This window comes from Heptranchias perlo, chromosome 9, assembly GCF_035084215.1.
Source record: "Heptranchias perlo isolate sHepPer1 chromosome 9, sHepPer1.hap1, whole genome shotgun sequence".
Classification (NCBI taxonomy): Eukaryota; Metazoa; Chordata; class Chondrichthyes; order Hexanchiformes; family Hexanchidae; genus Heptranchias; species Heptranchias perlo.
The window spans coordinates 69,561,411-69,575,366 of NC_090333.1; the positions used below are offsets into that span (position 1 = coordinate 69,561,411).

A 13,956-nucleotide genomic window follows, 5' to 3' on the forward strand; every position below is an offset into this window, starting at 1 on the left:
AAAGGGAACATGAAGAGGTTAGGAAAGAAGCCGAAAAAATTAGGAAAGCGAAGAACGACAAGATTAAATTATCAAGGAATATAAAAATAGTAAAGTATTCTACAGACAAATAAATAACAAAAGAAAAATCAGAATAGGGATAGGGCCACTAAGGGATGTACATAATAAATTCACAGGTAAAGATAGTGAAATGGCAGAAATATTAAATAGTTACTTTGCCTCCGTATTTACCAGGGAGTCTAACAAGGTGGGCAGGACACAAAAGATAGAAAAAGATATTAAAACATTTAAGATAGAAAAAGTTGGGGTGGGGGGTGGGAGCAGAAGATAACTGATAAACTAATCAAACCTGGGGAGTCTAAGACCCCTGATCCGGAGGTATTGCATCTGCAAATATTAAATCACACTCGCACAGTTGATCTCTCTCCCTTTATAAATATAGGAACAAGTCCAGGGAACTATAGACCCATTAGCTTTAATGTCGGTGGTAGGAAAGTTAATGGAATCTTTACTCAGATGTAATAGAAAAACATTTAGAGAACGAAATACAAGAATAGTCAGCATGGCTTTCCAAAGGGAAAGTCATAGTTGACCAACCTTATTGAATTCTTTGAAGTAACAGGAAGAGTAGACAAGGGTAATGTAGAAGATGTAATATATTTGGATTTTCAAAGGGCCTTCGATAAGGTTCTGTATTGTAGACTTATGACTAAGGTCAGAGCATGTGGAGTCAGGGGACAGGTAGCAGACTGGATAGCAAGCTGGCTACAAAACCAGAAAGTAAGGGTTAAGGGAAGCTACTCAGACTGGCAAAAGGTGGAAAGTGGTGTTTCACAGGGATCGGTGCTGGGACCACTGTTGTTCACAATTTAAATTAACGATTTGGATTCGGAAGTATAATTTCAAAATTTGCAAACACCAAATTGGGGGGAGTTAATAAAGGAAGAACGCATCAAAATGCAAGAGGGCATTAATAAACTTGCAGAATGGGTGTGTAATTGGCAAATGAATTTCAATATAGGCAAGTATGAAATGGTGCACTTTGGTAGGAAGAATAAGGAGGCCACATATTGCTTGAATAATAAGAGCCTAAACAGGATAGAGGAGCAAAGGGATCTAGGGGTACAGATACACAAGTCACTAAAAGTAGCGACACAGGTTAATAAAGCCATAAAAAAGGCAAACCAAGCTCTAGGTTTCATTTCTAGAGTGTGAGAATCGAAAAGCAAAGTTATGTTAAATTTGTACAGAACCTTGGTTAGACCACAAGGAGTATTGTGAACAGTTCTGGTCTCCATATTATAGAAGATAGAGGCATTGGAGAGGGTGCAAAAAAGATTCACAAGGATGATACCAGAACTGAGAGGATATCCTTATAAGGAAAGGCAGACAGGCTGGAGCTCTTCTCCACAAAAGAGAAGGCCGAGGGGTGATCTGATAGAGGTCTTTAAGATAATAAGGTAAATGTAGAGAAAATGTTTCCACTTGTGGGGGAGTCCAAAACTAGAGGTCACAAATATAAAATAATCGCTAATAAATTACATAGGGAATTCAGGAGAAACTTCTTTACCCAAAGAGTGGTAAGAATGTGGAACACGCTACCACAAGGATTAGTTGAGGTGAATAGCATAGATGCATTTAGAGGGAAGCTAGATCAGCACATGAGGGAGAAAAGAATAGAAGGATATCCTGATAGGGTTAGATGAACTAGGGAGGAGGCACGTGTCCAGCATAAATGTTGGCATAGACCAGTTGGGCCGAATGGCCTGTTTCTGTGCTATAGTTTCAATGTAACGATGTAATTGTCAAAAACTTTTTCTGTGTCTCTTAATCCAATCTTTTTCCTTCTTTCGTTTTCTGTACCTGATTTGACATTGAATTCATTATTCCAGCTTACACTTCCTGATTCAGACTCATTAACAATTCCTCAATCTGATTGGTTAAGGAGATACACCGTTGCTTGCCCTGTTCACACAGGTCCCAGATGCCCTGTAGAGGGCAACGGGCCGAGCAGCTGTTTGGCTGACAGCAACTTGCCGTGCAAAACTCCACGGGCAAGTGCAAGTCTAATGAAAGGCTGGCTCCGTTCATTCGATGCTCAGGGCAAAATCCGGACCATTATGAAGCCATTTGGAAACAGTTTACAACAATCAGAAACTTGGTGAAAGTGCCAGAAAAACTGTGCAAGGCATGGACACCGTTCCAGAGATCCATCACTTGTGAAGTATCAGAACGTTCAATGAGGGTATGACTGATCAGGAACATAGACAAGTGTTATTTTTCCATTCGTTAACTTAAAAAATTATCTAGAATTCTGTATGAGACGCATCATGAGGGGTTTTTTTTAAACGTAAAATTTTAGAAATACTCCTTGAATGCCAAGGAAAATACATATTTAAAGGCTTAAATTATTAAAATAAATTCTTGTAATTTTTAATGTGGAAACAAACACTAGTACTGCAATTTCAATCTTGTTGCATTATTCCAGAGAATACAGGTTGCAATATAGTCTAAAAAGATTGAGTTAGTAAAGCTAGCTGGAATCAAACATCACCTCCACTTAACCAGTGAAGAGACAAATTAATAAGTTCTAAAAGCTTGCTCCATCTACAAACTAAAGTTAACTTTGACTAAGACCCCCCTGATGAAGGGTATACCCACAAAATGACATAATCCATTGTAATATTTTGGGACATTTACCTATATGGCCTGGAGGGGATCTTATTTTACTTCAGGTTATCAGACTGCTATAAAAGGTTAGATTTATCTTACAAATCATCAACTCCCAAAAAAGGCACAACTTCTCGACACAAGGGGTTGATATTATGATCGGTCATGTTACCATTTAACTAGATATTGGACAGTAAAAAGGTGTACTCCAAATCACAAGTGTTAGGTGGGCAACTTATAGGAGTGATCAATGATGCTGAGCCTGAGAGAATATCTACGAACATAAAAACATTAGAAATAGGAGCAGGAGTAGGCCATACGGCCCCTCGAGCCTGCTCTGCCATTCAACAAGATCATGGCTCATCTTCGACCTCAACTCCACTTTCCTGCCCGATCCCCTCATCCCTCAATTCTCCAAGAGTCCAAAAATCTATCTATCGCAGCCTTGAATATACTCAATGACTCAGCATCCACAGCCCTCTGGGGTAGAGAATTCCAAAGAAGATTCATAACCCTGCAGACTATATTTGTAACACCTGTCTTTTCTCTTCACAGATGTCAATTAAACTGCTGTGTACTTGTACCATTTTCTGTTTTTATTTCGGATTTTCAACATTTTCAGTTTTTCCTTTTTAATTGATCCCTTATATACCATCTTTCTGTGTATACTCGACTTTGTTTTAACTTCTCTTTCAGGGATTCATCAAGGATTTAAGAATTATGTTGCTGCAATGAAATTGTTCCTCCAAAACGGACATGGAGAGATGAACTGACCATCATGGCTACTACTTATGAAGAATATATTGCTCCTCGGGGAACACTGGTGAAGCCTTACTATTGGTTGCCTTTCAGTGAAAGGTGTCCAAAATGCCCATATCACATCAAAACTGGGGAAGAAGCCCGTGTTTCTTACGTGGAATTTTATGAAACTTTTGGGTTTCCCTATGCTCAGCCACAGTCTGGCAGGCATCTGGTCTTCTATGAACTGAAGTTGTCATCTGGTACTTTAGTGCAGAAAGGACACATAACTAACTGTACTTTATACCACCTTCATCCAGAATCCATGTTCTTCGAAATAGATGGCTATCTGGATACACTCATGGACTCCTACGATAACATTGCTTATATTACCCTCTACTCCAATTACACCCCGTGTAATGAAAGAGCCCACTACTGCATAAACAAACTGCAGGACTTCTTAGTAAATTATCCCAGCACTAGGTTGGATATTTATTTCTCTGCACTCTATCATATTGATGATTACTTTTCTGAATCTGGATGGAATAAAGAAGCTCTCCACAATTTGGCAGCACTTTGGCCTAGGGTGACCCTTAATCCCATCAGTAGTGGGACATGGCTGACTATTTTGCACAGGTTTGTGAATGGTGTGCCTCGGACAACACTTTACAACCCAGTTTCACCTGAAAGAGCTTTCGCGGACTTGAGCAATGCCGATCAGATAGTTGCCATCACTGGAGTTAACCCTTCTTACCTAGACGTCGTGCCCCAGGTAAAACAACATCAAAAGCAACATTTCAAACCAGAAATCGTGAACTTATATCCCTTTTCACAAGCACTGCCTCCAATTCTGAATGGAATGGCATTAATATCTCCACATCAACCATACATGAATCTTCCAAACATGCTGGCATTGCCTTTGTCTATGTACCCATTTCAAACACAGAACATTAAACCGAAGAATGTTGTGAGACATCTGAATATGCCCGATGCATCCAAATGGAAAAAACCAGCAACCCCATTACCACGCAACGTACAACTAACTGAAATAGTCGAAGTTTTTGAAGTTCCTGTGAAAAGATCAACCAATTCAAAGAAACCAAGGAAGACAGGGAAAAAGAAAAAATCTACAAGGGATTAGCTGACAAAAACAGCTCTTTTAAACTGGGATAAACTTCAAACCAAAGCTGGATCCCATTTAGACAGCACTAAGGACTACTGTTTGGCTCAATACATTCCACCACAACTGCTTTTTCATAAACTTTGCACAGAAAATACAATAGGACTAAGTCATTTACACCATCAACCCTATTCAACCACTTATATTAGCCATGGCAACTTCATTTTTTAATCCCAGTTCCTTCCCTTTTCTCCCCATCCTGTAATACCCTCATTTCCCAAGTATCTGTCTCCAAATTAAACAGCTCAGGTCACTTTGCTGTTTCTCCTGGAACATTACATTCTCAAATCTTTTGCGTGAAGTTTTTTGCCTGGATTCACTTTTGATGAGCTTTGCTTGAATTCCAAGTCTATCTCTCCTTGTTCTGGATTCTCACTCAAAAGTTGTTCCTCTTCTCCCCTCTCAATCAAATCATCTCCAGGAAATATAATCCAATTTTATCCAATCTATCATAATTCAGTCTTTATCCCAGGTATGCCTGGATGAGTGCAGCGCCAACAACACAAGCTCGACATCATCCAAGATAAAGCAGCCCACTTGATTGGCACCCCATCCACCACCCTAAACATTCACTCCCTTCACCACCGGCGCACATGGCTACAGTGTGTACCATCCACAGGATGCACTGCAGCAACTCGCCAAGGCTTCTTCAACAGCATCTCCCAAACCCGCAACCTCCACCACCTAGAAGGACAAGAGCAGCAGGCACATGGGAACAACACCACCTGCACGTTCCCCCCCCCCCCCCCACAAGTCACACACCATCCCGACTTGGAAATATATCGCCGTTCCTTCATCGTCGCTGGGTTAAAATCCTGGAACTCCCTTCCTAACAGCACTGTGGGAGAACCTTCACCACCAGTGGATCAAGGCGGCGGCTCACCATCACCTTCTCAAGGGCAATTAGGGATGGGCAATAAACGCTGGCCTTGCCAGCGACGCCCATATCCCATAAATGAATAATAATCATGCTGGTGAATTGTCACAGTACTTTCTGAGGCCAGCATATTCTTCCTAGGGTGAGGTGCCCAAAACTAAACACAATATTCCACAAGTCTTGAGTGCTCTGTAAAACTGCAGTAGGACTTATTTTTATATTCGACTCCATCACACTAGGTAGAGATAATTTTTTTGCACTCCGAGCTAGCTTTAATGATTACGTACCGAGACCCCTAAATCCCTTTCCTAATCCACCATTCCAGTACTTCGCTTAGATTATACTCCACCTGCCATCCTTACATGCAATGTGTGCCACCTCCCACTTTATGTTAAACTGCCTCTGCCATCATTCTGCCCATTGATTTATTTGATGCATACTCTTTTACAATTTTCTTCACTCTTCTTCACAATTCACTAGCCAAGTATCACGAGGTGAGCATTGATCTCTGAGGAACACCACTTGTCACAGCTTGCCATTCCAAGAATGCTCTTCATCCCAATTTACTGCCTTCTCCCGCATAGCCTCATGTCATGGGTAGGAAATTCCACAGGCTTCGGTTTTAGCTAGAAATCTCGTGTGGAACCATATCAAATGAATTCTGAAAATCCATGCACAAGACATCCATTTATCTTCTGTCCACCACCTCAGGTGACTGTTCGTTAAACAAGACCTATTTTTCACAAAGCCATGCCACCTCTCCCTAATCAGCTTATTGTCTTTCAAGCACTTAATTACTGTCTGATGATTGATTCTAGCAATTTCCTCACTACTGATAAGCTCACTAGCCTATATTAACCTACATTGTCCCTTCTGCCATCATATCAATGATTTCCAGACAGGGTTAGATGAAGTAGGGAGGGAGGAGGAGGAAGCTCGTGTGCAGCATAAACACCAGCATCGACCAGTTGGGCCAATTGGCCATTTTCTCTGCTGTAAATTCTATGTAATTTTATGTAATTCCTCCTCTTTTGAACAAAGGTTTACAATTTACTATCTTCCAATCCTTTGGTCCTAGGCACAACTCCAGTAATCTTTAGAAGACTATTAACAAATCTCCAATTACTTCACTTTTTTTTTTAAAAGCAGTGATTCAGAAATATTTAATATATTCACCAAAAGCTGATGATGCCAGCACAACTCACTTGTAAAGACCTGACCGTATCAGGGAGATTAGTTGAAATGTTGTGCCTGGGTTACTGACCATCTCCATTGATGCTAATTCACATTCTCCACTATGTCAGGCTTAGCAATTTGCCAATCTATGGTTTAATTTGAAAAATGGAGAACTGACAATGAATATCCAAAACATCTGTATGGCTGGTTTTGGACAGCCACTGAAACCTGGTTTCAGGAACTCATTTAGTGCAAATAAAACAAAATGATGAAAGACAAGATCCTTCTTGTGTAAAACAAGATTTCATCTCAAGAAGAAAAAAGTTCACAGAAATCATTTTAAAACTCAATCATATTTTGTTTCCTTTAAGTTTCAAATTGGGGATAGCAAGTCACAATTTCAGACATGATTAAAGACAATTTGCCAGCCAACTTATTTCAAGAGCTGTACTCTCTATAATAAACAGATCATTCAAAATGGGTTTTAGTAGAGTTATTACCAGTTAAAATATATTAAACAGATTAGACTTGGATTGTGAAAAAAAGTCACTGTAGTAAGCTTTACATGCTAATAGCTCCGAACCAAACAGTTAATCTTTATTATTGTAGCAGTTTAATTTTGTATTTTAAGTTTCCAAGCTGTGGTGAATATATGTATTCTCAAAAATAAACCAGATGGGAATGCAAAAGTAAGCAATAAAAAAACCCTGCAACAAATACTGCAAAATTCCTTGTGTATACTTTAGATAAAGTAGGAGCAGACTGCAATACAGATTTCAAATATATTCATGGGGGGAGGGGTAAAAAAAGGAAAAGTACAACTCGATAAAAAAAAGTCTGTTCAACACTTCTGCTAGCTCAAACAACAACCCAACCTCCTACCAGAGTTTTGTTTTAAAAGGTAATGATGCTTTTGCCAAAAAAAATTCAACATTAAAAAAGCTAAACACACATTGTATCAACATTTACAGCCTATTCAGAGGTTAATGGATGACTGTACCAAGCCACCGATAGCAATGATCAATCATGTAAAGTCATCGGAATGACTCAGGTGACATGCAACACAATTACTCATCCATTATTTTATACATTGTTGCTGGGTACTGCCTGTTTGTAGGGAAGTCAATCGGCTGCAGCCAATAGAATGAGGTCAAATACACATTTATAAACAGATTATTAAAAGGTATTCCTGACTGGATGTGGAATGCTACAAATAAAATAAAGTCACATTATAAACCAATCTAGGAGTACAGTCACACTACAAGTGTAGCATCCTCTCTAAACAGTTTTAGCTTCACATTGACACTAAACTCATGTACAAGTCCAGTGTCAAGAGCCAACCCGACTCTGGGGTCAGCATCAGGCCCCAACTCCAGTTCAGGGTTCAGTTATACAATACCTGCAGCACCCGTCACACAGACACTACAACTGTAGTGTAAATGCACCCAATGACTAGCTGATCAGACTTTGCTGATTAACATGGTTTCATTTTCTCAATCTGCTCATAAGCAAACTCAGGTATAATATATGCATTTTTGTTTCCAGATCCTAAGTATTGGAATGCCACTGTACAGTACATTTGATTTATGGGGGAGGGGGAAAAAGGGAGAAGAAAGTAGAAAAGTGGCAAGAAATGAAGATAAATTTGTAGACATCCAGTCCTTGGGTGTTCTGCGCACACCTCCCCTAGTTTGTAAAAAGCATGTCTTTGACGACATTAGTATGTGGCAGAAACTCCTTGCACCACTTCAAAGAATACTAGAGAAACTTCACAGACAATGTGTGTGTTTTGATTATAAAAATACCTCTTCAAGATTCAGCTTGGAAAAGGTTAATTACGATATGATTACAGAATGATATTTAAAACAAACTTTTTATTGCATCCTGTTTATAGCTTTACTTATGCAAGTAAAACAAAAGGAGCCAGCGTTTCCACCCCCAGCATATCAACACTTCTGAGGTCCCATTGATTTCTGGAGGTATTGTTATGTTTTGTTGTTAACACCATACGCCTATTGTCAGTTTACAGCTGTATCACAGCAAATTCCCCAAGTGTAAATATTATAATGTTCTTCAGCCAAGAGGCCCTAGGAAATTGACTTCATCTGCCCTGTGGCGTTGGAGACTTTGTATTTATGTTCCGTTCTTTTTTGTAAATAGAAATTCAGTGTAGGCGCGGAGTTACCCAATGAGAGGAGGAATAAAAACCATGGATGAATCAAACTCGACACCTCAACATACCTGCCAGCAGCTGGTTGCAGTGTCATTGGCAGAGGTGGCTGCCTTTGTGCAAGTGGCATGGTGGATCTAAATTAGATTTTAAAAATATTTTAAATTTGTGAGTGTAGTATAGCGTATTCCATGAATGGAATGGAAGCCCAGATAAAAGTTGCTTGATTACATTGATCTAAATTGAAGGTGATTTTTGTGTAAACATGTTAAAGTAAAAATTAACCTGTCAGATGGGAAACATCTTCCTACATATGATAATTATGGCCTCAATATAATGAGCATAATTGGATTAGGGTAGGGGCAGAGATCTGTATACAAACATGACCAGAAAAATGTAACTCCATTAGATACTGTGGTTGAAATATCAATGACAGTTTGAAGTGCATGGGACCAGTTCACCAATATTGGCTCATCAAAATTGCCATAAGATTACTATTTTTTGGTTTTGCAGAATTTTAAAATGGCACACCAATGTAAAAGGTTGAATTGAATGCTAAATCATAGAATCATACAGGAGAGAGCACGAGAGCAAGAGCTGGAAAGAAGGAAGATGGAAGGAAGGGAGGTTACAGAGATAGGGAGAGGAAGAGGCCATGGAGGGATTTAAACATGGGGATGCGAATTTTAAATGTGAGGCATTGGTGGACCAGGAGCCAATGTAGGAGAGTGAGCACAGGGGTAATGGGTGAGCAGGACTTGGAGAGTTAGGATACAAGCAGGAGTTTTGGATGAGCTCAAGGTTATGGAGGGTCGAGGATGAGGCCAGGAGAACATTAAAACATAATAGAGTCTGGAGGTAGCAAAATCATGGCTAAGGGATCCAGCAGCAGATGGGCTGAGGGAGGGGTGGAGACAGGCAATGGGCCGTCTTTCTGACGGACAGGATATGGAGTTGGAAGCTCAGCTCAGAGTCAAATAGGACGCAGAGGTTGCAAACAGTCTGGTTCAGCCCGAGACAATGGCTAGGAAGGGGAATGGAATCAGTGGCAAGGGAATGGAGTTTGTGGCGAGCGACAAAAACAATGGCTTTGATCTTCCCAATGTTTAATTGGAAGAAATTACATCTCATCCAGGTCTAGATGAGAGACAACAAGCGGGGGTGGGGGGGGGGGGGGGTGGTGAGAGAAGTGGAGGAGAGGTAGAGCTGGGAGTCAGTGTAAATCTGGAAACCTGACACCATGTGTTAGGATGACATTGCTGAGAGGTAGCATGTAGATGAGAAATAGAATGAGACCAAGAAAAGATCCTAGTGGGACTCGAGGTAATGGTACAGGGGCAATAAGTGAAGCTATTGCAGGAAATTCCCCGGCTACAATTGGATAGGTAAGACTTGAACCAGGCGAGGGCAGTCCTACTCAGCTGGACAATGGAAGGGAGGCGTTGGTGGAAGATGGTGTGGTCAACCATGTCAAAGGCTGCAAAACTGGTCAAAAAGGATGAGGGATCGTTTACCATGGTCTCTGTCACAGGGAATGTCACGTGAGACCTACTAGGGCTGTTTCAGTGCTGCAGCAGGGGTGGAAAACTGATCGGAGGTTGAAACATGAAGTTGCAGGAAAGATGGGCATGAATTTGGGAGGCGACAACACGTTCAAGGACTTGAGGGGAAAGGGAGGTTGGAGATGGGGGCGGTAGTTTGCAAGGACAGAGGGGTCAAGGGTGAGGTTTTTTTGAGGCGGGGCATGATGACAGCAGGGAGGGGCACAGTACCTGAAGAGAGGGAATAGTTTACAATATCAGCAGCATGGGGGCCAGGAAGGGACGTTGAGTGGTCAGCAGTTTAGTGGGAATAAGGTCGAGGGAGCAGGAGGTGGGTCTGAAGGACAAAATGTGCTTGGAAAGGATAGGAGAGGAGATAGCTCAGATGTGATTTGAGGGGCTAGGGCATTGGGGCAAGGGGAAGGAAGGGATGCAGCAGAGGCAGCTGAATGGATGGTCTCAATCTTAGTGATAAAGATTTCAATGAGCTCCTCACACTTGTTGGAGGGAAGAGCAGGAGAGGTTTAAGGAGACGGTTGGTAGCGGAGAAAAGTAGCCAGGGGTTATCCTTGCATTCCAGGATAATCCTAGAGTAGCAAGCGGTTTTGGCAGCGGAGAACAGGGTCCAACAGTGCTTTATGTGGTCTAACCAGATCTGGCAATGAATGGCTAAACTAGTTGTGCATTATATACATTCAAATCTGCATCCCTTGGACTTAAGGGAGCAAAGGTGGGGGCCGTATCAGATGGAATGACCAGGGTGGGAGAGAGCAATGGTTTTACTGGGAACAAGGTCATCAAAGGCAGAGATGAGTGTATGATTGAGCAGATCGATAGCTGCAGAAGTATCATGGTAAATGGAAAGCCAAAGGTTGGACAGTTGGGAGTTTGAAAGTGCCGTTGCAAATGATTTGGGGGTCTGCAGCAGGAGCCAAAATGTGCACACAAAATGGAGAGAGGAAATCCAGGTTACTGAATCATAAGTTACTTAAACTTGATAGATTAAGTGAGTGGGCAAAACCGTGGCAGATGGAGTTCAATATGGGGAAGTGTAAGGTCATCCACTTTGGACCTAAGATAGATAGATCAGAGTATTTTCTAAATGGCAAGAAGTTAGGAACTGTGGATGAGCAAACAAATTGAGAGGTGCAAGTACAGAAATCACAAAGCTAGTGGACAGGTACAAAAAAAAATAATGAAGGCAGCTAACAGTATGTTGGCCTTTTTCTCAAGAGGGCTGGAAGTTATTTTACAGATGTAGAGAGCTGTGGTTAGTCCCCATCTGGTGTACTGTCTTCAGTTCTGGGCACCGCACCGCAGGAAGGATGTATTAGCCTTGGAAGGGGTGCAGCGCAGATTCACCAGAATGATACTACGGCTAAAAGGGTCAAGGTACGAGGACACGTTGCATAAACTAGGCTCGTGTTCCCTTGAATATAGAAGATTAAGTGGTGATCTAATTTAAGTGTTTAAGATGATCAAAGGAGTTGATAGAGAGAAACTATTTCCTCTGGTGGGAAGTCCAGAACAAGGCACAACCTTAAAATTAGAGCAAGGCCGTTCAGGGGTGATGTCAGGAAGCACTTCTTCACACAAAGGGTAGTGGAAATCTGGAACTATCCCCCAAAAAGCTGTTGAGGCTGGGGGTCAATTGAAAATTTCAAAACTGAAATTGGTCGATTGTTAGGCGAGGGTATTAAGGGTTATGGAACCAAGGATGGTAAAGGGAGTTAAGATACAGACTGGCCATGATCTAACTGAATGGTGGAACAGGCTCGAGGGGCTGAATGGCCTAGTCCTGTTCACATGCTCCTAAGCTCAAACTTCATCTTCTGTACAATGTTAGTTGGAAAAGAAGGATTTTTTTCTCTCCCAGTAGTGGGTGTTCTTGTTGTAGTTAAAGCAGTTTAGAAGGAGCCTTAACTCTGCATGTGACCATGCTATAACTGATCTAGCAATGCTTGACCATGACACCAAGTGCCCATATCAGAATCAGGCTCCATTTTTCAGCAAGACATCCTTCACCTTAAACAGACATTAAAGAGTCATCCGAAAGCCACTGAAATAATTCTGACCTTCTAGAGACAGTGTCTTTGATGACTAACATAATTCAATAAAAACGAGCAACACCAAACAATTTTTACTGGAGATAAAACACAAAATTTAAGACTCAATTATAAATGTTGATTAAAAAACATGGAAACTCAATCAGATCAACATGGCAACTACTGATAAATGTTGAAGTCTATTTTTATTATAAATACAGCCCAGTTGTCATTACTCTAGACAGTAGCTTTAACCAAGGTTCTTGTCACGTCTAACTCTAATCTGTTCATCAAGTCAGCAAACACTCAAGCTGCAAGGTCTTCTCTCTTTCTGCAGAAACACTGCAGTCATTTCTTCAGGACAAAGATAGAGGAGGTCTAATCAGCAAATAAACCATCCAGGCTGATTAGTTCCCCAGACTTACTACAGGCAATGATTCAATGTACCCGTACAATCAATCTGTTTCCACAACATTTAGAATTCGGTTTTCAATCTTTTTTAATGCATTCTTCATTCTGCATTTATTTCTGTTCAACCTCATTCAGTTCAGTACAATTCAATAGATCTTTGGACAATAATTGAAAGACAGCAGGACACAAAGGTTTCAATACAAGAATCTTTCAGTAGAGTTATGAAAGCTATGAAAGTGTAGTCAGAGGTCACTTTATAGGAACCTCCCAGAGCAATGGAAGGTGATGCCCTTGAATTGTTTCAGCATCTGTTAACACGAAGTCACATGCTCCTTGCTACTTTTTCTTTATGCACACACATTTCCTTTCAGACTTTGCTTAGTCAATGTTTCACTATATTGGTTGTGCCAGTCTCATTTATTTTTTTGGTTGTGTACACACTTCTCGTCCAATTTAATTTCAGCCTCTTTCTCTCCTCCCGCTTCCACCCACTCCCCCCACCACCCTATTACCATGGGGATGGATTGTAGTTTAGGTACAGCAGTTAAGGCTGCATTTACACTGCAAATATTGTATCAATACAAAATGGTTTTGCATGCACGCTGATGCAAAAGTGGTAGTATAACTAAAAACTGCTGAGCACATTAGAGCCATGACATAACTTTGTAGGTAGCAGGACAAGTTAATGCGGATGTTAAAAAGGCATACAGGATCATTGGCTTTACAAATAGAGGCCTAGAGTACAAAAGCAAGGAAGTTATACTAAACCTTTATAAATCACTCGATAGGCCTCAGCTGGAGTATTGTATCCAATTCTGTGCACCACACTTTAGGAAGAATGTCAATGCCTGAGAGGGTGCAGAGGAGAATTACATAGAATGTACAGAAAAAGGCCATTTGGCCCAACAGGTCTATGCCAGTGTTTATGCTCCACACAAGCCGCCTCCCTCCTTACTTGATCTAACCCTATTAGCATATCCTTCTATTCCTTTCTCCCTCATGTGTTTTTCTAGCTTCCCCTTAATTTACTATTATTCCAGGGATGAGGGACTTCAGTTATGTGGAGACTAGAGAAACTGGGATTAAGGTTAAGGGGCAATATAATAGAGAAGTTCAAAATTATGAAGGATTTTGATAGAGTAAATAAG

The 13,956-nt window shown here is 40.9% G+C and overlaps 2 protein-coding genes across 2 annotated transcripts in view; one reads left to right on the plus strand and one right to left on the minus strand.

Annotated features, from left to right (window-relative positions):
• Positions 1-13,956, minus strand: part of rgl1 (ral guanine nucleotide dissociation stimulator-like 1) — a 237,719-nt gene that overhangs the window by 179,262 nt on the left and 44,501 nt on the right. The window lies entirely within an intron of this gene.
• On the plus strand, positions 3,449-4,581 carry LOC137325064 (putative C->U-editing enzyme APOBEC-4). The gene has a single exon (XM_067989760.1). The coding sequence runs from the start codon at positions 3,449-3,451 to the stop codon at positions 4,547-4,549; it is 1,101 nt and encodes a 366-aa protein (XP_067845861.1). The 3' UTR covers positions 4,550-4,581.

What these genes read in the sequence shown, in the direction of transcription:
- LOC137325064 (XM_067989760.1), top strand. Translation starts at nt 3,449, where the DNA reads ATGGCTACTACTTATGAAGAATATATTGCTCCTCGGGGAACACTGGTG.